This window comes from Hemitrygon akajei, chromosome 13, assembly GCF_048418815.1.
Source record: "Hemitrygon akajei chromosome 13, sHemAka1.3, whole genome shotgun sequence".
NCBI lineage: Eukaryota > Metazoa > Chordata > Chondrichthyes > Myliobatiformes > Dasyatidae > Hemitrygon > Hemitrygon akajei.
Window position 1 is genome coordinate 17,259,075 of NC_133136.1, and position 25,901 is coordinate 17,284,975.

At 42.9% G+C, this 25,901-nt stretch overlaps 1 protein-coding gene across 1 annotated transcript in view; it reads left to right on the plus strand.

Moving 5' to 3' along the window:
* The window catches only part of LOC140737672 (kinesin-like protein KIF24), a 78,219-nt gene that overhangs the window by 3,384 nt on the left and 48,934 nt on the right, over window positions 1-25,901 (plus strand). The window contains exons 3-6 of the mRNA XM_073064201.1: window positions 14,158-14,347; window positions 20,593-20,690; window positions 23,512-23,727; window positions 25,572-25,659. Coding sequence (XP_072920302.1) covers window positions 14,158-14,347; window positions 20,593-20,690; window positions 23,512-23,727; window positions 25,572-25,659 — 592 coding nt within the window. The remainder of the gene's footprint in view (window positions 1-14,157; window positions 14,348-20,592; window positions 20,691-23,511; window positions 23,728-25,571; window positions 25,660-25,901) is intronic.

A 25,901-nucleotide genomic window follows, 5' to 3' on the forward strand; every position in this document is an offset into this window, starting at 1 on the left:
GTTTGAGCAGGCATTCCTGGAGCAGCTGCCTGAGGACATACGCCTGCTGCTGTCCGATGCGGATTTCAGCGACCCCTGGAAGGTGGCGGCCCGGGCGGACGTGCTGTGGAAAGCCAAGAAGGAGAGCAGGGCGTCCGTTGCACAGATCACCAGACCAGGCCCGGCCGCAGAGCCCACTAACCCCCGAGGCAGGGGTGAAGAGACCAACGAACAATGGTGATTCTACCACCAGCGGTGGGGCGCAGAAGCCCGCCGCTGTAGCCCGCCCTGCAAGTTCCCGGGAAATGCCAGGGCCAGCCGCCACTGATGGCTATGGCGGCTGGCCATCGGGATAGCCTCCTGTATGTCTGGGACAAGCAGTCGGGACGCCACTTTTTGGTCGACACCGGAGCCGAGATCAGCATCTTACCTCCGACGAGTTACGGCACCCGCAACAGAGAACCGGGTCCCACCCTGAGGGCTGCGAACGGCAGCACAGTAAGGACCTACGGCACCCGTACGGTGCAGCTACAGTTTGGCTCCAGCCGGTTCACGTGGGACTTCACACTGGCCGCCATAGCCCAAACGCTCCTGGGAGCGGATTTTTTGCGAGATCACAGCCTACTGGTCGACCTGCCCAGGAAGAGACTGGTCCACGCCGAGTCCTTTCAAACGTTCTCCCTGGGTGAAGCCCAGTTACCGGCCCCACACCTAGACTCCATCATGCTGTCCGACAACGACTTCACCAGAGTCCTGGCGGATTTCCCATCGGTTCTGGCACCGCAGTTCACGGCAGCCATGCCCAGACACGGCGTACAGCACCACATCCCGACACAAGGACCACCCCTCCACGCCCGTGCTCGAAGGTTCCCCCGGATAAGCTCCGGCTGGCGAAGGAGGAGTTCAAGAGGATGGAGGAATTGGGGATCATATGGCGGTCCAACAGCCCATGGGCCTCCCCCCTGCACATGGTACCCAAAGCAACAGGGGGCTGGAGACCATGCGGCGACTACCGCAGGCTGAACGAGGCTACAATACCAGACCGCTACCCTGTGTCGCACATTCAGGACTTTGCAGCAAATCTGCACGGCGCACGAATCTTCTCCAAGGTAGACCTCATCCGGGGATACCATCAAATCCCAATGCATCCGGATGACGTCCCCAAAACGGCACCCATCACCCCTTTCGGCCCTTTCGAGTTCCTCTGCATGCCGTTCGGCCTAAAGAATGCCGCACAGATGTTTCAGCGGTTAATGGACGTGGTGGGACGCGACCTAGACTTTGCTTTCATCTACTTGGACAACATCCTCATAGCCAGCAGCAGTCGTCAGGAGCATCTGTCCCACCTCAGTCAACTCTTTGCCCGACTGAGTGAATACGGCCTGACAATCAACCTGGCCAAATGCCAGTTTGGGCTCGACACCATCGACTTCCTGGGCCACAGGATTACTAAAGACGGGGCAACCCCTCTGCCCGCCAAGGTAGACGCGGTCCGCCATTTCCCCCGACCCAACACAATCAAAGGCCTTCAGGAATTCGTAGGTATGGTGAATTTCTATCACCACTTCCTCCCTTCAGCTGCCCGAATCATGTGCCCCCTGTTCGCCCTGATGTCGGATAAGGGCAAGGACATTACCTGGGACGAGGAGTCCGCCACTGCTTTCATTAAAACCAAAGAAGCTTTGACAAACGCCACAACGCTAGTGCACCCCAGAATGGACGTCCCTACCGCCCTCACAGTGGACGCATCTAACACGGCAGTTGGTGGGGTGCTGGAACAACTCATCGAGGGTCACTGGCAACCCCTGGCGTTTTTCAGCAAACACCTACGACCACCCGAGCTCAAATACAGTGCTTTCCACCGGGAACTGTTGGCGCTATACCTGGCAATCTGGCATTTCAGATACTTCTTAGAAGGTAGGCCCTTCACCGCGTTCACAGACCACAAACCGCTTACCTTTGCGTTCACGAAAGCATCCGACCCCGGTCGTCCTGCCAGCAGCGACATCTGTCCTACATCTCCGAATACACGACGGATGTCCAGCATGTCTCGGGAAAGGGCAATGTCATGGCGGACGCCCTCTCTCGCCCTAACATTCAAGCCCTGTCCCAGGGGGTAGACTATGAAGCACTGGCGGAGGCGCAGCAGGCAGACGAGGAGATCCCTAGTTACAGGATCGCAGTCTCCGGTTTGCAGCTCCAGGACCTCCCCGTAGGCCCAGGTGAGAGGACCCTACTCTGTGACGTCACTACCGGCCAACCTCGCTTCGTCATTCTGGCAGCCTGGCGGCGGCGCATTTTCAACTCCATTCACAACTTAGCGCACCACTCCATCAGGACAACCGTCCAGATGGTAGCCAACAGGTTCGATGGCACGGACTCCGCAAGCACGTCAGTGAATGGGCCAAAACGTGCATGCACTGCCAAACAGCCAAGGTGCAATGGCACACCAAAGCTCTGCCGCAGCAGTTCCACCCCACCCACCGGCGTTTCGACCACATTCATGTGGATATCGTGGGGCCCCCTGCCAGTGTTGCAAAGAGCGCGGCACCTCCTGACTATCGTGGACAGGTTCACAAGGTGGCCAGAGGCGGTCCCGCTCACTCCGAATCTTGCGCCCGAGCACTGATTGCAACCTGGGTATCTTGCTTTGGTGTACCAGCTCACATTACCTCCGACAGAGGCGCCCAGTTTACCTCCAGCCTGTGGTTTCCACCGTCACCTGAAGTCGGCTCTCATGGCCCGCCTCAAAGGGCCTAACTAGGTGGACGAGCTCCCCTGGGTCCTGCTCGGAATCTGCACGGTGCCCAAAGAGGATCTGCACACCTTGTCGGCTGAGTTGGTGTATGGCACATCCCTGGTCGTCCCAGGAGAGTTCATACCAGCCTCAAGGGGGCAAGAGGAAGAATCCGCAGCAGACTACGCGAGAGGCTCGGTAACCTGACCCCCATACCCACTTCACAGCATGGGCAGAACCCGACCTACGTACCCAAAGACCTGCAAAACTGTAAGTTGGTTTTTTTGTACGACAGGGCGGACATCGGGCACCGCTACAGCGGCCCTACGAGGGGCCGTTTACGGTAATCAGAAACAACGGGTCCACATTCGTGCTGGACATTGGGGGGAGAGAGGAGGTTTTCACGGTGGACCGACTCAAACCGGCCCATGTGGACTTGGTGCAGCCGGTTGAGATTCCGGCACCGCAGCGCAGAGGCAGACCTTCCAAACAGAGTCTGACCCAGACTGTGGACATCGGGGGGTGTATCGCCGGTTCTGGGGGGGGGGGGGCGTTATGTGGCGACCCATTTCCCAGCGCACTCGAACTGGCTCACAAAGCGCTGCGCGCCGGCATTGAGGCAGATCCTAAAAAGGGCGCCAAGCCTGCTTCACCAGCAAGGGGAAAAGCCCGCACGCGGGACGGGACTGTGAATACGCGCCCCCTACAGCATTCTCGCCCGGGGAGGGCGGGATCAGGAAGGCTTTAAAGCGAGGCCACGAAGTTTGAATAAACCTCTTTTGCAACTGCAGCTCACCGACTCCGTGTCGTTATTGCAGCGCTGCGTGTAGCACACCGCTACAATATAAATAAATTGCAACAAGTAACAAGAACATGAAATAACAAGATTAAAAGTTCTTAAAGTGGATCATTGGTTGTGGAAATATTGCATTGGATGGGCAAGTGAGTGTAATTATCCCTTTTTGTTCAGGAGCCTGATGGTTGTGAAGTAGTAACTGTTCTTGACCTAGTGGTGTGAGTCCTGAGGGTATTGTACCTTCGACCTGATGGCAGCAGTGAGAAAAGAGCATGGCCTGGGTGGTGAGGATCCCTGATAGTGGATGCTGCTTTTCTACAACTGTGTTTCATTTGATGTGCGCAATGGTTGGGAGTGCTCTAGCTGTGACGTTCTGGGCCAAATCCACTATCTCTTTTGTCGGACTTTCCGTTCAAGGGCATTGGTGTTTCCATACCAGGCAGTAATGCAGCCAGTCATACACTCTCCACTACACATCTATAGAAGTTTGTCAAATTTTTAGATGTCAAATTTTTAGATGTCATATCAAACCTCCGCAGACTCCTAAGGAAGCCTTAAATTTGTGGCCTTCTGGAGCATACTGGTTTTTGGTGTTCAGTGTAGTAATACCACTCTCTTGAAACTGTGATGCCACGGTTCAAAAATGATGTTAAGGCATGTTGCTGATTGGAGTGTATTTTCTGTTAAGTTTTTTGATATTGTGTGTAGAGGTGAGGCAAAGCAGCACAGCTGAGTAGATCACCTATTCTTTGCTATTTGGGAGGTTATGGACACTTCCAGTGACTTGGACAACTATATGTGCAGTTAATGTCTCAAGCTGGCTGTTGGGGTTTGGTACATGAGCAGCTCTAGTGTATCTGTGGGCCGGAGGACTTCATGGATAGCTCATTTAAGGAGGAAGTCACATTGCCGGTCAAGAGTGTGGAGACAGTGTGGATCAGAGCAAGAATCCACTCTGTTGATTTTGTTCAGTAAGCAGATTAATCCCTTTTTTTAAATATACCATTGAGAGTGAAGGCCAGAGCTGTGAATGTGGCACTGAGTGAGTTGGCTGCACAGGATGAGAAGAACAATGAGAGTGCATTAGTTTTATGGGATTCAGTAGTTAGGAGATGGGCATTACTGCAATGTGTCTCAGAAAGATAGTGACAAATCATAAATGTGACATTGCCACTCCTGTTGTCAGGAGCAAGGATGACTGAGTGAGCTGAGGAGTGTACCAAAGAACTAGAAGCTGTGGTCTTTTTTTAAAAAAAAATTATTCAAAGGGTGTGGCTTCACAGGCTAAGTGTGCATTTAATTACCCATCTCTGGTTACTCTTGAAGGAGGTGGTGGTGAGTTGCCGCCTTGAAAACCACTGCAGTCCTTTGGTATACCCATAATTCTGTTAAGGAGGGAGTAGCAGTAGCCCAGTAACAATGAAGGAATGGCTTTATACAGTGAATTCTGGTTAATTGAGTCAATGGCTTATCATGGCAGCTGCTTATTTGGGACAACTCTTAAAGAGCAAAAACTAATCGAGAAAATAGCTGGGATTTCCCTTTATTTGGGACACTATGCCACTTAATTGAGACAGTCAGTTGTGTGCAGTTATGTGGCCTAGGGAATACACTGTGCTTGGAGTGAACAGTTTTTAAGTAGTGTCAGTTGCATGTGCTTGTGTTATGTTATTCATCTGGACTGGCAGACACTGAATTAAAAAGCAGTGAATACTACTTAATGCAGGAAGGCAATGAAGGCAGTCCATTATCTGTACCAGACATCTGCACTGATTTTGTTCATTTATAGTCAATCAAAAGAATATGATGGCATACACTGGATGAACTCATCTGCCATAGCTATTAGGAATAATACACATTTTTATGGTACTGTAGCAGTAAAAATGTGTTCTAATTTATTCTGGATTCAATTTAAATGTATAATTTGTTACTCGATTAAATGGTGGTTTAAAAATATATATACATTAACTATTTCCTGGACACGTCATCTAATTGAGCCAAATGGTACCAGTCCCAATGTGTCCCAATTAATGAGAATCCACTGTATTTCCATGTCAGGATGGTGTGGGGCTAGGAGAGTAATTTCCAAGTGATGGTGTTTCTATGCTTTTTTAGCCCTTGTGGTTCCAGTTGGTGGAAGTGTTGGGTTTGGATGTTGATGTCAAAGGAGTCTTGGTGATGGTACGAACTGCTACAACTGTGCGTGGTGGAGTGACTGAATGGCTGCGATGTCTATCAAGTAGGCTGCGATGCCCTGTATAGTGTCTAACTTCTTGACTGTTGTTGAAGCTACTCTCATTCAGGCACATTGGTACAAATGACATGGATGGAAGGAGGGGTGAAGTTTTGTGAACAGGTTTTTGCATGCAAGGGAGAAAGATTAGCTCAAAGACAGTAATCTGACTGGTGATTACTGTAATCCAAGTGCTACATGCTCACAAGTGCAAAGAAGCACATAAATAAATTAATGCATCAAATGACACACACAAAATGCTGGTGGAACACAGCAGGCCAGGCAGCATCTTTAAGGAGAAGCGCTGTCGACGTTTCGGGCCGAGATCCTTCGAAAGATCCTAGCCAGAGGCTCAGCAATCTCTTCCCTCGCCTCGTGGAGCAGCCTGGGGAATATTCCATCAGGCCCCGGGGACTTACCCGTCCTAATGTATTTTAACAACCTCCTCTCCCTTAATATCAACATGCTCCAGAACATCAACCTCACTCCTATTGTCCTCACCATCATCAAGTTCCCTCTCATTGGTGAATACTGAAGAGAAGTATTTATTGAGGACCTCACTCACTTCCACAGCCTCCAGGCACATCTTCCCATTTTTATCAGTCCTACCTTCACTCCCGTCATCCTTTTGTTTTTCACATAATTGAAGAATGCCTTGGGGTTTTCTTTTACCCTACTCGCCAAGGCCTTCTCATGCCCCCTTCTTGCTCTCCTCAGCCCCTTCTTAAGCTCCTTTCTTGCTACCCTATATTCCTCAATAGGCCCATTTGATCCTTGCTTCCTAAACCTCATGTATGCTGCCTAGACTAGATTTTCCACCTCACTTGTCACCCATGGTTCCTTCAGCCTACCATTCTTTATCTTCCTCACCGGGACAGATTTATCCCTAACATCTTGCAAGAGATCCTTAAACATCAACCACATGTCCGTAGTACATTTCCCTGCAAAAGCATCATCCCAATTCACACCGGCAAGTTCTAGCCTTATAGCCTCATAATTTGCCCTTCCTCAATTAAAAATTTTCCTGTCCTCTCTGATTCTATCCTTTTCTATGATGATGCTAAAGGCCAGGGAGCGGTGATCACTGTCCCCCAGATGCTCACCCACTGACAGATCTGTGACCTGACCTGGTTCGTTACCTAATACTAGATCTAGTATGGCATTCCCCCTAGTCGGCCTGTCAACATACTGTGACAGGAATCCAACCTGGACACACTTAACAAACTCTGCCCCATCTAAACCCTTGGAACTAATCAGGTGCCAATCAGTATTAGGGAAGTTAAAGTCACCCATGATAACAACCCTGTTATTTTTGCACCTTTCCAAAATCTGCCTCCCGGTCTGTTCCTCGGTATCTCTGCTGCTACCAGGGGACCTATAGAATACCCCCAGTAGAATAACTGCTCCCTTCCTGTTCCTGACTTTCACCCATACTGACTCAAAAGAGGATCCTGCTACATTACCCACCCTTTCTGTAGCTGTAATAGTATCCCTGACCAGTAATGCCACCCCTCCTCCCCTTCCCCCCCTCTCTATCCCTTTTAAAGCACTGAAATCCAGGAATATTGAGAATCCATTCCTGTCCTGGTGCCAACCAAGTCTCTGTAATGGCCACTACGTCATAATTCCATGTATGTATCCAAGTTCTCAGTTCATCACCTTTGTTCCTGATGCTTCTTGCATTGAAGTACACACACTTTAGCCCTTCTACCTTACTACCTTTACACTCTTTATTCTGCTTCTCTTTCCTCAAAGCCTCTCTATGTGTTAGATCTGGCTTTACTCCATGCACTTCTTTCACTGCTCTATCACTCCAGGTCCCATCCCCCTTGCAAATTAGTTTAAACCCTCCCGAACCATGCTAGCAAACCTACCTGCAAGGATATTGCTCCCCCTCGAGTTCAGGAGCAACCCATCCAATCTGTACAGGTCCCACCTTCCGCAGAAGAGATCCCAATGATCCAAAAATCTAAAACCCTGCCCCCTGCACCAACTCCTCAGCCACGCATTCAACTGCCATCTCCTCCAATTCTTACCATCACTATCACGTAGCACTGGCAGCAATGCTGAGAACGCCACCCTTGAGGTCCTGTTCTTCAGCTTTCTGCCTGGTTCCCAAAACTCACACTTCAGGACCTCATCTCTCTTCCTGCTTATGTCGTTGGTCCCAACATGTATCACAACTTCTGGTTGCTTTCCCTCTCGTACCAGGATGTCATGCACCCAGTCAGAGACATCCCGGACCCTGGCACCCGGGAGGCAACAAACCATGCAGGTGTCCTTCTCGCGTCCACAAAATCTCCTGTCTGCTCCCCTGACTATAGAATCTCCAATGACAACAGCTCGGCTCTTCTCCATCCCATCCTTCTGCATCACAGGGTTAGACTCAGTGCCAGAGGCCCTGCCACCGTGGCTCACACCTGGTCGGTCATCCTCGCCAACAGTATCCAGGACGGTAAATTTATTATTCAGGGGAATGGCTACAGGGGTGCTCTGCACTACCTGTCTACTCACCTTCGCTTTCCCCCCTCTGCTGTCACCAAACGACCTGCTTCCACAGCCTAGGTGTGACTACCTCCCTGTAGCTCTCATCTATGACTGCCTCATTTTCCCTTATGAGTCAAAGGTCATTCAGCTGCTGCTCCAGGTTCCTCACACGGGCTTCCAGATCGCCCAGCCGCATGCACTTCTGGCAGATGTGACTCTGCGGTAGAGGGGAGTTCCCCCAAGACTGCCACATCTCACAGGAGAGACACATCACCATCTCAAGAGGCATTGTAAAGACTAACTGGGAACAAACTCGTCCTCCGCCTCTTCTCGTCAAAGCCTCAAAGCTCCACTCACTCACTGGCTGTTACATGTGTGGATAGAGCGTTGGCTGATTGGCAGGAGAGAGAGAGTGGGAATAAAGGGATCCCATTCTGGTTGGCTGCTGGCTACCAGTGGTGTTCCACAGGTGTCCATGTTGGGGCCGCTTCTTTTTACGTTGTATATCAATGATTTGGATTATGGAATAGATGGTTTTGTGGCTAAGTTTGCTGATGATACAAAGATAGGTGGAGGGGCCGGTAGTGCTGAGGAAACAGAGACTTGGATAGATTGGGAGAATGGGCAAAGAAGTGGCAAATGAAAAACAATGTTGGCAAGTGTATGGTCATGCACTTTGGTAGAAGAAATAAACGGGCAGACTATTGTTTAAATGGGGAGAGAATTCAAAGTTCTGAGATGCAACGGGACTTGGGAGTCCTCGTGCAGGATACCCTTAAGGTTGACCTCCAGGTTGAGTCGGTGGTGAAGAAGGCGAATGCAATGTTGGCATTCATTTCTAGAGGAATAGAATATAAGAGCAGGGATGTGATGTTGAGGCTCTATAAGGCACTGGTAAGACCTCACTTGGAGTACTGTGTGCAGTTTTGTGCTCCTTATTTAAGAAAGGATGTGCTGATGTTGGAGAGGGTTCAGAGAAGATTCACTAGAATGATTCTGGGAATGAGAGGGTTAACTTATGAGGAACGTTTGACCACTCTTGGACTGTACGCCTTGGAGTTTAGAAGAATGAGGGGGGACCTCATACAAACATTTCGAATATTAAAAGGCACGGACAGAGTGGATGTGGCAAAGTTGTTTCCCATGGTGGGGGAGTCTAGTATGAGAGGGCATGATTGAAGGGCGCCCATTCAGAACAGAGATGCAAAGAAATTTTTTTAGCCAGAGCCAGAGGGTGGTGAATCTATGGAATTTGTTGCCACGGGAGGCAGTGGAGGCCAAGTTATTGGGTGTATTTAAAGCAGAGATTGATAGGTATCTGAGTAGCCAGGGCATCAAAGGTTATGGTGAGAAGGCGGGGGAGTGGGACTAAATGGGAGAATGGATCAGCTTATGATAAAATGGCAGAGCAGACTCGATGGGCCAAATGGCTGACTTCTGCTCCTTTGTTTTATGGTCTTATTTTTCACAGAATGTGGTGGTTTGTCTCCACTTACTGGCAGAAAGTGGTATATCTTGCCAAAGAATCTCAGCCCAAAATGTCAACTTACTTTTTTCCATAGATGCTGCTTGGCCTGCTGAGTTCCTCCAGCATTTTGTGTGTGTGTGTTGCTTGGATTTCCAGCATCTATGGAAAACTAATTAATAGCAGTTAAACTAATAGTTGTCAACTTCCTCATTTTTCATTGGCTAAGCGTTAGCACATGACCCAGTGATTGGTTTATGCTTACCTAAGGAATTTTCTGTTAGTTCAAGTGTGAAGGTGATGGATTTTTCAGAGGTGACATCTTTTTCTCTTTTTATCTTTGCTTAATTTGCTGTTCATTCATCTATTTCATTTCTCAGCTCTTTACTTAGTTTGCTTTGTATTTGTATGTTTGTTTAAATTTTAAAATAAATGATCATTCAGAATTGAGACTGCTTGTCATTCTTGACTCCTGGAGGAAGCCCAAGGATCAGAAAATAACAGATTCAGCACAGTCCTCTGCCTCCCTTACTCATGTTTCTGCAATGGCTGTAATATCCCAGTCCTACATAACTATCCATGTCTGAGCTCATTTGCTTTACCTGTCAGGCCTTGTGCTTTGAAATAAATGCAATTTAATCCATCAGTCTGTCCTTGCCATTGCACTGCCTGTCTTGTCTACTGAACCTGCTGTATTTGAATTGGGAATTGCAAGCAAAAAAGAAATGGGATGTTGCCTTTTATTAAAGAATATCGTTAGTGGAGTACTTAGTAAAGATGTTGGCATGGCAGGTAATGATAGAATATGATATAATTGGCTGGAGCTGAGCAGCAGCAGGAGGCAGAAAATATTGATGGAAGTTGCACCATCAAGGACATGTGTATATATGGAAAGGTGCTGGAAAAGGGCCAGCAACATCACGAAGGATCCTACCCACCTGCTCATGGACTGTTTGTCCCATCAGGGAGGAGGCGACATAGGATCAACTCCAAGACCACCAGACTCAAAAACAGTTTCTTTCCCCTAACAGTAAGGCTGATTAAAACTTGCACCCACTAACCCACCCCTCCACACCCCCAACCACCACTACTTTAACATTTCCTGTCAGTCACCTTATGTACAGACACTCCTGTGTCTAACGTCACTTTACGCTTTTGCAATCAATCTGTGTACAAAGTGTTTTTTAAATTTTTTTTTGTGCTGCATCAGATCTGGATTAACAAATATTTTGTTCTCCTTACACTTGTGTACTGGAAATTACATGAAACAATTTTGAATCCTGAATTAGTTGTGATGAAGGATACAGTGCTAAAGTAGAATTTAGAGATACATATACCCAGAGATTGGCTGCGTGGTGGTGTAGTGCATTTAGCACTGGACTTCAAGGCGAGCGGTTCCAGGTTTGAATCTGGCCAGGTCCTTGCAAGCTTTCCATCCAGGCTAGGTTGAGTGTCCAACGAGCAACTCAGCCTTGTAAAAAAAAAATCAGACAAATGCTAAAGAAAAGACTACGTTGCTGCCTGATGTGCCACAAGGTGCGGAGAGGGAAAAAATGCCCAGTAATATGATATTATGGACTGTCATGGATTTTTATCTACATGTAGATTAGGCAAATCAATTAATACTAACAATGTAGAAGATGAGTTCCTGGAATGCATATGAAATCAGCCTTTAGACTGTAGACACAAAAGACTCCAGATACGGGGATCTGGCTCAACAAGCAATCTATTGTAGGAACTTGGCAGGTTGAGCAGAGTGTTTTGGGGGAGGTGGAGGAAATGTTCACACTTTGGGATGAAGCCTTCTATCAAGATTGAGAGTGAAGGAGGGAGATGTCCAGTATAAAGAATTGGGTGTGGTGTGGCAGGAACCTGAGGTGGACTGAGAAGGGGTGAAAGATGGTGGGCAGATTCTGCCAGGGAGGGAGATTGGAGTTGGGAGATAATAGCATGTCAAAGTCAAGTTTTATCAAAGTATGTTTATGTTACCATATTACCGTGATACTCATTTTCTTGCAGGAATTTACAGAAAAATAAGGAAATACAATAGAATTTATGAAAAACTGTGCATAAATGTAGAACATACAAGGTAAATGATAGGGCACTGAGGAGTGCAGTAGAACAGAGGGATCTAGGAATACAGATACAGAATTCCCTAAAAGTGGCGTCACAGGTAGATAGGGTACTAAAGAGAGCTTTTGGTACATTGGCCTTTATAAATCAAAGTATTGAGTATAAGAGTTGAAATGTTATGGTGAGGTTGTATAAAGACATTGGTGAGGCCGAATTTGGAATATTGTCTGCAGTTTTGGTCACCGAATTACAGGAAGGATATTAATAAGGTTGAAAGAATGCAGAGAAGATTTACAAGGATGTTGCCAGGACTTGAGAAACTGAGTTATAGAGAAAGGTTGAATAGGTTAGGACTTTATTCCCTGGAGCATAGAAGAATGAGGGGAGACTCGATAGAGGTATATAAAATTATGATGGGTATAGATGAGTGAATGCAAGCAGGCTTTTTCCACTGAGGATAGGGGAGAAAAAAACCAGAGGTCATGGGTTAAGAGTGAAGAGGGAAAAGTTTAAAGGGAACATTAAGTGGGGGGCTTCTTCACACAGAGAGTGGTGGGAGTGTGGAATGAGCTGCCAGATGAAGCGGTAAATGCAGGCTCAGTTTTAACATTTAAGAAAAACTTGAACAGGTACATGGATGAGAGGTGTATGGAGGGATATGGTCCAGGGCAGGTCAGTGGGACTTGGCAGAAAAATGGTTCGGCACAGCCAAGAAGGGCCAAAGGACTGTTTCTGTGCTGTAATGTTCTATGGCTCTAAATCAAGATTGACAAATAAATATGAAAAAGATTGTGCAGATAAATATTGAGAACATGAGTTGTAGAGTCCTTGCAAGTGAGTCTGTAGGGCATGTAATTGGTTCAGAGTTGTAGTGAGTGAAGGAGGCTGCTGGTTTTAGGATAATAACTATCCGGAAGCTGGTAGGGTTAAAGATGTGGGTTATGTCATTTAACTTTCCCAAAGAGAAAATGGCTGGAGTCACTTACACTTTCATACAAGGATGTTTATTAGTTGCATCAAAGATTTGTGAAAATAGTGAAAAAATGCCAATATTTACAAAAAAGATTTCTACAAGAAATCACAATAATAGCTCTGTACTTATTGTCCAGTGTGAACTCTTGGTAGCCCCGATCTCTCTCCCATACTGAGGGGTGATGAGTTCCTTTTATAGGCACTAGGATATACTGTACCATCTGTTATTCCCAACAAAGTTAACGTAAGATTACACATGAATATGGTGGAATACCTGGTTTCCCGTGGGAGGAGTTCTCAGCTCATGTAAAGGACAGATCACTCTTCTCCAGGTTCTCCTTGAGCCAGCACTGCTTCAATGGTTAGTTCTGAGGCATCCACCTACTGGTGTGGGACCAAAGGCTCCTACAGCTCCTGCCTGATGTGGATAATAGATGGAAACAGGCGAGTGGGGAGAATGAATAAGAAACAGATGAATTGAGGTGTGAGAAGGAAGATGAAGGTTGGAGACAGTGACTATATGGTGATAAGCTTTCACTTGTATGTTTTACTTTGATCTCTCTGTTTAACTATCAAGGTATTGTATCTTTTGTTTTCCATTTGTGGGGAATATGCTGAAATCTGAAATGATGAATTTCTTGTTTATTATTTCACCTGCAGTTATTGCTTTCAGCTCATTTGGGGGTGAGTTTACATTTTAATCTGTAGAAATTAGTTTGTCTCCTTTTGAATATTTTAATTAAAAGTGAGAACTCTGCTTAGCAAGCAGCAGAGCAAGCAGGAAATCGTTTGGGATCCAGATGCACTCTTGAGCCTGAGTAGGGTAGAATTTCCGTTCTCCCATTGTGGTCACTGATGTCAGACCAAATAATGCATGTTTCACGTTGGGGACTTCTTTAAGTAAACATCACCGTGTTCAATATGAACTACTTTTTTTAACTGATAAACGGCTCTGATATAACCACAAAGCTATAAAATTCTATGTACTGAAAAAGTGACAAGTGCTCATTGGAATGTCGTTTTAATTTGTTCTTGAAATGTGAGTGCAATTACTCACTGTTCTTTCTTGCCTGGGAGTGCTGGTAGTGTATAGCCCATAATTCTTAAGGGAATTTGGAAAGAAAATATTAGAAATGCTCTGGAGGTAAACTTGTATCTATGGGGAAAAGAACCCAGAGTAACATTGCATATCAAAACTTCTCATCAATCTTTCTGAAGACAACTCAATTCATCAAGTTGAAGCATTTGGTTTATTTTTCTCTCTCAATTAACACTGTCTAATTAGCTGAGTTTTATATTTCAGAACAGCAGGTTGTCTTTTATGACTTGTTTTATAATATTGATAACAAACTATAGTCACTGTTGTCATGGATTTTCTATTAACATTGTTGTTTTCTTCATATTCTTAATCCTAGGCATACCAACCATGTGAAAGAACAGACTTGGACTGAGCTGGAAAAAATCCATGTGTGCGTAAGAAAGCGACCTCTTAGAGTACGAGAAATACGACGTGGTGAAATTGATATTGCAAAAGTTGAAGGAGAAAAATCTATTCTTGTTTGTGAAAAAAAGGAAGCAGTTGATTTGACACATTATCTCCAACAAGTAATTTTATTTTTATTTCTGTTCATCTTTTTTCAACTACAAATGCTGATCACTACATATATAGTAAATCCCTACAAAAGGCTTGAGTAACTCAGCAGGTCAGGCAGCAGTTATAGAGGGGAATAAGCAGCTGATGCTTTGGGCCGAGACCCTTCATCAGGGTGGTTTCATCCCTCCTCTTTTCCAGTCCTGATGAAGGGTCTCGGCCTGAAACATTAACTATTTATTTCCATAGATGCTGCCTGAGCTGCTGAGTTCCTCCAGCATTTTGTATGTGCTACTCTGGATTTTCAGCTGAGTTTACAGTAGATTCCTTTTGTTCTGCTAAATTGAAGCATTATTAATTCTAGTTAGTTAAAAGCAAATGTTGATTGGCATTATTATGGATAATGCTGTTTAGAATGCAGTAAATAATAGGGTTGGATGATAAGGCAATGCTTTTCTGTTGATATTACTGTTGGTAACATATATCTATGCTTTCATTTGATCAAATATATAACCATATAACAATTACAGCATGGAAACAGGCCATCAATTTATAAATATTCATATATTTCTATATCTACTGTACATTTCTCACTTGTCTCTATTAAATATCTCTTTGACCACGGCAACCTTTTTCAAAGGGAGTTTTCTCCCTAAGGTCTCCATTGAAAAAGGTGCTGATGTCACTTTGATGTTTTGGTTTCCTTCTTGTTACATGGTTACCACTATTCAAGGAGAAATAATTTTGTTATGGGACAACATATGAATATATTTCATATTGCACAGACTAATGGTTCTGTCAAAATAAAACTTGTTAAATACTATTAATGCCTTGATCATGACATTAACTTTTCAAGCAATCATTATAAATTGGCTACTACATAGATGGCTCAGTAGCATGTTAAACAAATATTACTGTATTGGATAAATTGGTGCAGAGATAACCTGTGTGGCATGAAGGAGCAAGGTGAAGTAGGAGCCGTAATCAACAAAGGAAACCATGTGTGATGTGAATTACTGAAGATGTAGTGAAAACTAGTGATAAACACAAGAGATTCTGCAGATGCTAGAAAGCAAGAGCAATGCACACAAAATGCTAGAGGAAGTTAGCAGGTCAGGCAGCATCTATGGAAATAAATGAGCATTTGACATTTGGGCCGAGATCCTTCATCTTCTAAGTTTGGGGACCTGTCATCCTGATGAAGGGTCATGGCCTGAAACGTTGATAGTTTATTCATTTCCATTGATGCTGCCTGACTTGCTGAGTTCCTCCAGCAATTTGTGAAAACTGGTGCTCGTGTTTTGTAGTTTGTGAGAAATTATGTGTTTGGTGTAAAGTGGGGAATGTCTTTGGAATGGAAAGGAAATTACCTATAGTAAGTGTTTTTGTTTGAAGGCTAAAGAAGTTCCAAGACTGAAGACACTGTTGTAAAGTACTCTTGAGAAAATTATAGAAAAGTTTTTTACTCAACTATGCAGTTCTTGTGAACATCTTTGAAGGGTCTCAGCCCAAAATGTCTATTCCCCTCCGTAGGTGCTACCTGACTTGCTGAATTCTCCAGCATTTTGTTTTGTGTTGCTCTGGATAGGAACATCTGAACACTTCCTAATTCAAACTGGAATTGATAGTGGTTCAGATCTGCTTTGTCCTGGACTTGCGGATGTTATCACTATTTGTTTTTGAGAAAAATGGTTGCATCTTGTGCTTATTTCCTTCATTAGGACTTTCAGAGAGGCTTCAAATGGATTAGCAGTCTTGCCAAAAATCAGTGCATGTGATGGTGATACAGAATGGGACATTTTGTTGCCAGCTGCCAAGGGAGCAATAAAATATTACCATTCCTACCTTTTTAAAGCTGAACTTTGCAGTCACAATGTCTGCAGTAACAATAAATGTTTCAAGTTATATAAATGCATTAGCGATCTTAAGAATGGTAGCCAAACTTGTCAGAACAGTCCACCCAGAAGGCGAGTTCACCACCTGGAAGTGTCAGGAAGACCTTCCATTGTGCCAGAAAATGTGGGTGCTGGGAGGACTTCATTTAAGACTGAAGTGTTGAAGTTTGATACCACTACTCATTCCTCCTCCTATGCACTCATTAGAAAACAATGTAAGTGTCCTCAGGGCAGGACTGTTGTATTAGAGAGACATGAGAGGCTGCTGTGTACTCTGTTTCAGAGACATGCTGCTGTTTGGACGCAGGATTCCAGCCCAAGGGTTTCACCATCTCCACTGCCCAGATTGGATACCAGCATTGGGTACTGCAGCGTTTGCTTCTTGATAAATTTGTTAGGTTGGCAGTGTAACATATCCACTCCAGTTTGCCGACCATCACATCAACAGCAGATGTAATTTCATTGGCTCTTTACTCAACCTTGGAACATCTGCACAGTGAATATACATACACCAGGATGCTCTTCATTATCTATAGCTTACCATTTAATGCTATCATCCTCTCAAAAATAATCAATTAGCTCCAAGACCTAGGCCTAGCTACCTCCTTTTGCAACTAGATCGTAGGTTTCCTTCCCTGCAGTCCCCAGTCAGTTCAGATTGGCAACAAAACCTCTTCCACAATCTGCATCAGCACAAGTGCACCACAAGGCTGTGTGCTTAACCACCACTCTACTTACTCTACTTATGACTGCGAGGCTAAGTACTGCTCCAGTGCCATACTTAGGTTTGCTGATGGCACCACTATTACTGGCCGAATCAAAGGTGGTGACGAATCAGCTTTTAGGAGGGAGCTTGAAAATCTGCCTGATTGGTGCCATAACAACAACCTCCTACTCAATGTCAGCAAGACCAAGGAGCTGATTATTGACTACAAGAGGAGGAAACCAGAGGTCTATGAGCCATTACTCATCAGGGATCAGAGGTGGAGAGGGTCAGCAACTTTAAATTCCTCGGTGTTATCATTTCAGAGGATCTGTCCTGAGTCCAGCACACAAGTGCCATTACAAAGAAAGCACAGCAGTGCTTCTACTTTCTTAAAAGTTTGCAAAGATTCAACATGTCATTGAAAACTTGGTATGGAAACAGCAATGTCCTTAAGAAGAAAAGCCTACAAAAAGTAGTGGATAAAACCCAATCTATCATGGGTAAAGCCCTCCCCTTGATTGAGTACATCTGCATGAAGCACTGTTGCAGGAAAGCAGCATCAGCTTTGAAAGATTCCCACCATCCAGACCATGCTTTCTTCTCACTGCTGTCGTCAGGAAAAAGGTATAGGATTTCAGGACCCACACCATCAGGTTCTGGAACAATAATTACCTCTCAACCATCGGGCTATTGAACCAGAGAGGATAACTTCACTTATCTCAACACTGAACTGTTCCCACAACATATGGACTCATTTTAAAGGATTCTTCATCTCATGTTCTCGATATTTATTTGTTTGTTTGTCTGTTTTGTTTCTTTATATTTGTTGTGAATGTCTGCAAGAAAATGTATCTCAGGGTTGTACGTGCTGACATATACTGTATGTACTTTGATAATAAATTTGCTTCGAGCTTCGAATTTTGACATCGCGCCTAGACATAGTGTCTCAGTCTTGCTTTCCATCCTGGAACATCTGGCTGTCATATGTTATCTGCACTATTTACTGAGGGATTTCTCTGCAGTTATCTTGGTTGCAGGATACATCCCATCCCAGGCTGACATCAAGCTAAAGTTGGAGGGATTGAGCACCATAATTAACAGGCATGAAATGGCATATCCCAGTGCCACCTTCAACACAGGCTCTTCAACCAGGCTAGCTTGAAGCCTTGCTAACCTACTACCTCGTTCCAGAGGACCCAACACACTCGACCACTATTACTCCATCATCAAGTGTGCCTGCTAAGCCCTCCTGAGCCCACACCAGGAAACCTGACCATTTGGCTGTGCTTCTACTTCCTGTATCAGGCAGAGACTGTAGCAGTCACCATTGGAGAGGACAACAAAGGTATGGTTGAAGGTTGTGTTCTCAGTGTCCTTCTATACTCATTCTTTACCTACAACTGTGTGACTAAGCGTAGTTCTAACGTCATCCCTAAAATTTTTGGTGACACCACAATTGATACCAGAATCACAGTTGATGACGAGGAGACATCCCAGAGTAAGATATATACAGTGGTGCTGGGAACTTTGTGAACCCTGTAGAATTTTCTCTATTTCTGCATAAATATGATCTAAAATGTGATCAGATCTCCAAGTAAATCCTAAAACTAGATAAAGAGAACCCAATTAAATAAATAACACAAAAATCATTATACGTTCATTTATTTATTGATAAATGTCTTGATTTTGCTTCTCTGAAGACTAGGAAATGTAGCTCTCATTGTTTCATACAAAGATTCTCCCTCCCTGTGTTGAAGTATTCTTTCTTCACTTCCCTTATCCTCTGTTCAATCACATTGAATCCAATGATGGGATGAGACAGAGGTCTGCCTTTCAGATCCAGAACCGGTATAATCAATACTTTTGCACCAGGTAACTTAAAGTGACCTCAACCCATCCTATATATGGCATGCTATAATTCCTCAGGCGTACTGCCTCCAAAACATCCCTCAGTTTAACTCCAGGTAAATGCCTCATTCTCCACTGCTCATCTATGATGCAAACGTGTGTGCCATATCCATTCGCTTCAATATCCCTGTAAGTGACATTCTACAAGACACTGTCTATCCACTAGGGAAGTTACAGACGAATGTTGATTGACTTGACACTGTGCAACTAAAACACTGGTGGATGACTGTCTTATTCCGTGTGCTTTACATCCCAGTAAGTAGTGATTGCTGCTACCACAGTTGTAACAGTGGGTGCAAAGGTCCTCACGCCCTCTCTGCTGATAGTAGAAACACTTTCTAGTTCATGGTAAACAAAGCCACTGAGGCAGGCCAGCATATAGACATATTGGGACTGGATACTGTTGTCCAACTCCATTTTGCTGTGGTAAATATGAATAATTCTGTGGAGCTGCTGGACATGGCTGCAGAACCTCAGATGGCAATGCATATGATACCATTACATACTGCTGAAATGTGGGAGAATTTTGTTGTGCAACTGGGTATGATTAAGGCAGAGCTGGTTCAAATAACTGGTTTTGCTTTTTCCACTGCTGTTTTTGTTCAAAGCTTGGCCCTCTCTGGAGTCCAGTTCTGACAATGTCTTGTCCCATGGACTGCTCAGACTTCTTTGTACCCTACTCTGGTGGTCGTTGGTAACTCTGTGCTAGGCCCTGTGGCTAAGGAAGATTTGCTCTTGCCTCCTGTTTTTTATTTGAAACTGAAAAACATTATTTTGATGGACAGGTATGAGTTGTTGAAGTTGCTCTTTGATCTGTGCAACATCTTCACTAAGTGCTTTCAACTGTGACATTAGATCTATATGAATCCTTTCCATCTGATACTTGTACTCAACAGGATGTTACTCTAATTGTGCAAGGTTAGTAGTGGCAGTGCGGACTGACCCAGCTGGCTTCTGTTTATTCTTTTTCTCTACTTCATTTGCACTTGCAATGTTTAGCATCTCTAATAGTACCTCATCTGAGGTTTTGGGATCTAAAAGGTATGACTGAAGGTTCTTTTGAATACAATCACTTTGTAAACTGGTGAGTACAGTATGTAAAAACATACTCTACTCTGAGACTGGATCATATTTCAGACCAGGCTCCGCTTCTTGTGAGGCAAATAATACATCATGCTTCAGGTCAAAAACATGTATTAAGAAACTTTGTGGCGACACAAAAAGGCCAATAGCTCTTCAAGAAGGCAAACCATTCTCATTCTTAGTAGCAATGAGGAATGGACAATAAATATTAGCCATGCCAGCAATATTCAGATCCTTGAAAAGTGAGTAAGCATAAAAGGAAAGTTGCTTTATTCTTTCAACGTTGATGAGTGGGCTTATTCTGCATAAAATTGCAGCGATAGAACCCATCAGATTTAAAGCACAGGATTGGCCCATTCTAGCTGTCCATGGGGTTATGAAGAACACTTTGTCCTTGCTAAAAAAAAATTCCATAAAATGCTTGGTAATTTACATTGATGTAAGGGATAATGTTTATTTAATTCAGAAGAACTTTGAAATGAATAAGAGCTATTCCTAAATCTTATTTTCTTTGTCTTATTTTAATATTAATCTGATCTCATTATCAGATACCTGCAGCAGTATTAATCCCTTATAGTTACCATTCTGAATTTGAAATCCTCGAGAACCATTCATTTACCATTCTTAATTTTTATTTTTAAAAATTTATTTTCTGCATGTTTTGCAGCATGTTTTTTATTTTGATGAAGTATTTGAGGAGACTTGTACCAATCATGATGTCTACTTGAAGACTGCTTATCCACTCATCCAGCATATTTTCAATGGGTATGTTACATTCATTTCATCACTATTATATGAAATCTATGATGGCATTATTCATAGTAGGTCAAACATTCTGCTATTTCATACTGATGTTTAATGGTTCAAATTAACTTCAGAGAATGTATACTATATAGAACATGAAATCCTTGCTCTTTGCAGATGTGTCAGGCCAGATTTTTTTCTGAATCTAAATAATTCAGTTAAGATTATTATACTAATATGAAGTTATAAGTACATTTTATTTTGCTTGAGATCATGAATGCATTTTTATTGAAATTTTGTATTTAAGACATTTATTGTATTTCAGTCGTTCTGTTTATTAAATCACGTGTTCTGACAGGAAGCAGAGGGAAGATGGTTCATGTTATATGTAGATAGGGAACATCAGCAAAAATAGAATGACAGTGTTCAGATAAGGGTTGTGGGTCTGAGGGTTTGAAAAAGTAGGAGACTTGTGCAGGTAGAGAAGAACACAGAGGCTAACAGATCTAGGTGTCTGGGGAAATAAGATACCAGGTATTAGAACTGTAGAAAATAGTTGGGGAGCTTGGATTACACTGTAGTATTGAGAATTTTATGCAGATTGCTGAAATGAGGTATTAATGACAGGGCTGTGGAAACACTTGAATGGATAAATCAAAATTCATGAACATCGAGCACCAGGATTGTAGTTCTGGTGGGAGCAGTGGTAAGTGTATTGTAGTAAATGTGCAACTTACAGTTTAAAGAACAGTATGAGTCTGTTGATTGTAGCAGAGTTGAGAAGAACAATGGCAGTGGATGGAAGAGTATTTTCGTATTGAGAATGGGAAAATAGAGCAGTACAGAATAGAAATGGTGAGAGATTAAGAGGTAACATTGCAGAGAATACAGTACTTGCTTGGAAAAAAAACTTCCCTCTAAGCTGGGGAGAAGCCAACAAATGGCAAAGGGAACTCTGGTCCTTGCTTGTGATACGGGAATAAACATAATAATAACAGTAATAACTTAATTGTAGAGCACTTTTTAAAATGCTTTACAATGGGATAGAAGTGCAAACATGAAAATAAAAGACTAAAAATGTTATTTAAAACAATGTTAATTAAATAGAGTTTGAGCCAGTGTTTAAAAGTGTCAATTGAGTCTGCATCCCTTTATAATTTTAGGTATTGAATGCTACAGTTTAGGAGCACAGTTCGAAAAAGCTGACCTGTCAATTGTCTATTGAAGGAGATTGTTTAAATTTAGGAGACCGGCGGAAGAAGACCTAAGAGCTCGAGCAGGATTATAAAACAAAAGTAATTCTGTGATGTACTCTGGTCCCAGACCATTGAGAGCTTTAAAAACAAGCAAGAACATTTTCAAATCCATCTGAAAGATACAGAAAACCAATGTAGAGTAGCTAGGATAGGACAGATGAGCTCCCTCATCTTATCTTGTCCCTTATCTTGTGATAATGGACTGAATTGCATCAATTGTTAAGCAACTAGCATCTGCAAAACTTTGGGCATGAGGTAATGAGGAGTTGGCCTTTGTCTGCTCTATTTTCTCATGGTGCACCAAAATACCATGATTACCATCGAATCCCTTCTTGACTCGTGATCAAAGGATCTGAGAGGCAACAAACAAGAGAAAGAAAACAAGAGTAACACGTAAAGTTCTTCATTTTCCTTTGAATGCAATTAGCTTCAATGTAAGAGAGTTATTAATCGCAATATTCCTGATATTGTGCCTACTATTTCGAAGCTTTGAGCTTAGAAAAAAAAAGACAATTTTATTGAAATGCAAGATCCTGTGGGAATGTTACAGGGTAGAATGTGAGATGTTTCTCATTGTGAGAGAATACAAAACTTAGAATGGGCAGGATGGTGATGGTTTAATTTCAGAATAGTAAGTTGTCCACTTAAGAAATACTGTATATTTTGAGGTTTGTGAATCTTTGGAATTCTCTACCGGAGAGAGCCCTGGAAATGTAATCATAGAGTACTTTCAAGATCAAAATATACTCATATTTTCTCAATACAGTAGCTGAAAGTCATGGGAAACAAGCAGGAATATGGATATTGTGGGAAAGATGGGAATATTTGTGACCTTTTTGAATGGAAGAACAACCTCAAATAGCCTTGTAGCTATTCTTATTCCTATTTCTTGTGTTGTTATGACTCTGCAAGAGAAACACCATCTTGACATCTAACCTGATTCCCTTATTCTTACTAACACCAATGGTGACCTTGAGAGTCAGTATTGGTACCACTGTAAATTTTGATGCAGATCACAGAGCAGTTACAGAATGGAAGGAAGCCATATCATCAGAGAATTAATAGACACTGCGTTGAATAACATTCTGGTGCTGAGCTTTAGCTAACAGCTGAACAGATAGGACTTAAATCAATAATTTGATATAATGCTCAAACCCAGTGTGAAACAATAGTTAAATTTGTTTTTAAAAGTATATTTTTCAAAATTGTTGATTACTTCCCCTATAGGAAAGAATTTACTAAAACTGCTGCAGCCACAGAAATCCTAGTTACTGAAATTCTATTTTGAGAGGGAAATTTATTATTGTACCAAGTGATAATACCAGTTTTTGGTTCCACTCATCAGTGCAAGTCGCAGTTTAATGTCTCTGTAAATTTATTATCTTCAATAGAAGCACAAAAGAACATCAACATCTTTAAGACTGAGTTGGCTCTGAGTGTTGTTGACACAAGTAAGTTGGGTGTTCTTATGGTGAGAGTGTATGGTTCATACTGGGGATGAAGGGGAAATAAACTATTTGCGTGAATGAATATAAATTTATATATAATTTTTTTCTTCTCTATTGATGTTAATTTTAACCCCTTAGTGGAAAGGCAGCTTGTTTTGCATATGGGCAGACCGGAGCTGGAAAAACTCATACAATGATTGGAACTTACCGAAATCCAGGGTTATATGCACTTGCTGCTGAGGACATCTTCATACATCTTCAGACATCAGAACCATGCAGAGCACTTTTCATCTGGATAAGCTTCTATGAGATATATTGTGGCCAACTGTATGATCTGCTTAATGGTCGAAAAAGGTAAAAGTTGCAAAAATGCAGTTAGGTTTCAAAGACAATGAAAATATCTGCAATATTTATTGAAGATACAATAGTGAAAACAATTGCCACTTTAGAAAAAGATATTTGCTGTTTTCAATATTTCTGATTCAATCTAATGCAAAATTGTATTTTTATGGATTTTTCACTAAAAATTGAATTCTTTTGGCTAATATTTTTCCAATGGACTTCCAGAGAATGACATAATCATTACAGAATATTGTGCTACTTTTGAGATAGATACCTTCAAAAATGTACTAAATTCCCATTTAAAGGCAATAATTGATTCTGCGTCTACTGCACTTCTAGCCAATGCATTCCAGGTCATCATCACCTGCTACCTAACATTTTCCTTGTTGCGAAAGCCAAGAACAAAGTAATGGACGTGTCATATATTGACCTTCAGAAGTTCTTTTGATAAGGTGACACAAAGCTAAGGTGGACAAGGTAGATTTGTTTGAAAAATGGGTACATAACTGACAACAGAAGGTTTCAGTAAAGAGACACTTGAGGCTGATGAGAACTAGTGCCCTTCGGGATCTGTATATGAGTGTTATTTATTGCACGTAATACTTGAATCTGTACATCCTCTGGTGATTCTTTTTGTATTTTCAGTGTTCGAATAGTTCTCAATTCCTAGTCTTGTCCTTGGGTGTTCTGATCTGAGCATTACACTCATTTTCCTTGCCTTCAGCTCCTGTTTTGTTTTAAGTGTGCTCAGAATCAGAATTGAATCAGGTTTATTATCACCAGCATGTGATGTGAAATTTGTTAACTTAGCAGCAACAGTTCCATGCAATACATAATATAGAAAAAATTATAATAATAAAATAATAAATGAAATAAAAATAATAATACATAAATAAGTAAATAAATTACAGTATACGTATATTGAATAGATGCAAAAATGTGAAAAGTGCAAAAAACAGATATACTCTATATTAAAATAAAAGTGAGGTAGAGTCCATGGGTTTTAATGCGCATTTAGGAATTGGCTGGCAGAAGGGATGAAGCTGTTCCTTAATCACTGAGTGTGTTCCTTTAGGCTTCTGTACCTCCTACCTGATGGTAACAGTGAGAAAAGGGCATGCCCTGGGTGCTGGAGATCCATAATAATGGATGCTGCCTTTCTGTGACACCATTCCCTGAAGTTGTTCTGGGTACTTCGTAGGCTAGTACCCAAGATGGAGCTGACTAGATTTACAACCCTCTGCAGCTTCATTCAGTCCTGTGCCGTAGCACCCCCCCCCCCCTCCCCGCCCATACCAGACAGTGATGTAGCCTGTCAGAATGCTCTCCATGGTACATCTATTGAAGTTTTTGAGTGTATTTGTTGATATGCCAAATCAGCTTCAAACTCCTAATGAAGTATAGCCGCTGTCTTGCCTTATTTATAACTATATCGATATGTTGGGACCAGGTTAGATCCTCAGAGATCTCAATGACCAGTAACCTGAAACTGCTCACTCTGTCCACTTCTGATCCCTCTATGAGTTGGGATATGTGTTCCTTTGTCTTACCCTTCCGGAAGTCCACAGTCAGATCTTTCGTCTTACTGACATTGAATGCCAGGTTGTTGTTGCAGCACTACTCCAGTAGTTGGCATATCTCACTCCTGTATGCCCTCTTGTCACCACCTGAGATCCTATCAACAATGGTTGTACTGTCAGCAAATTTATAGGTGGGACTTGAGCTATGCCTAGCCACATAGTCATGGGTATAGAGAGAGTAGAGCAGTGGGCTAAGCACACACCCCTGAGGTGTGCCAGTGCTGATCATCAGTGGGGAGGATATGTATTCATGCCCTTTTGTATTTTTATTTCTAGACTGTTTGCTAGAGAAGATGGCAACCATGTAGTTCAAATTGTGGGGCTACATGAAATTTGTGTAGAAGGAGTTAAATCTTTATTAGAGGTAAGTTTAAAATCAATAAAGTATTAACCATATTTAATTAGCTTCTTTATTTGGAATTATCTTTTAGGAATTTGCAAACGGTGGTTTGGCACCATTTTTACAATGTTTTACTCCTGCCTCCCAAACTTTATTTAATATCATGTGCTACACAAGTGGAAAGTTAACAAATCTATATTTCAAAGGTAAAGCCTTTAATTTTATGTAGCACCTTTCACAATTTTGAAGGACTTTGAATCTAACAA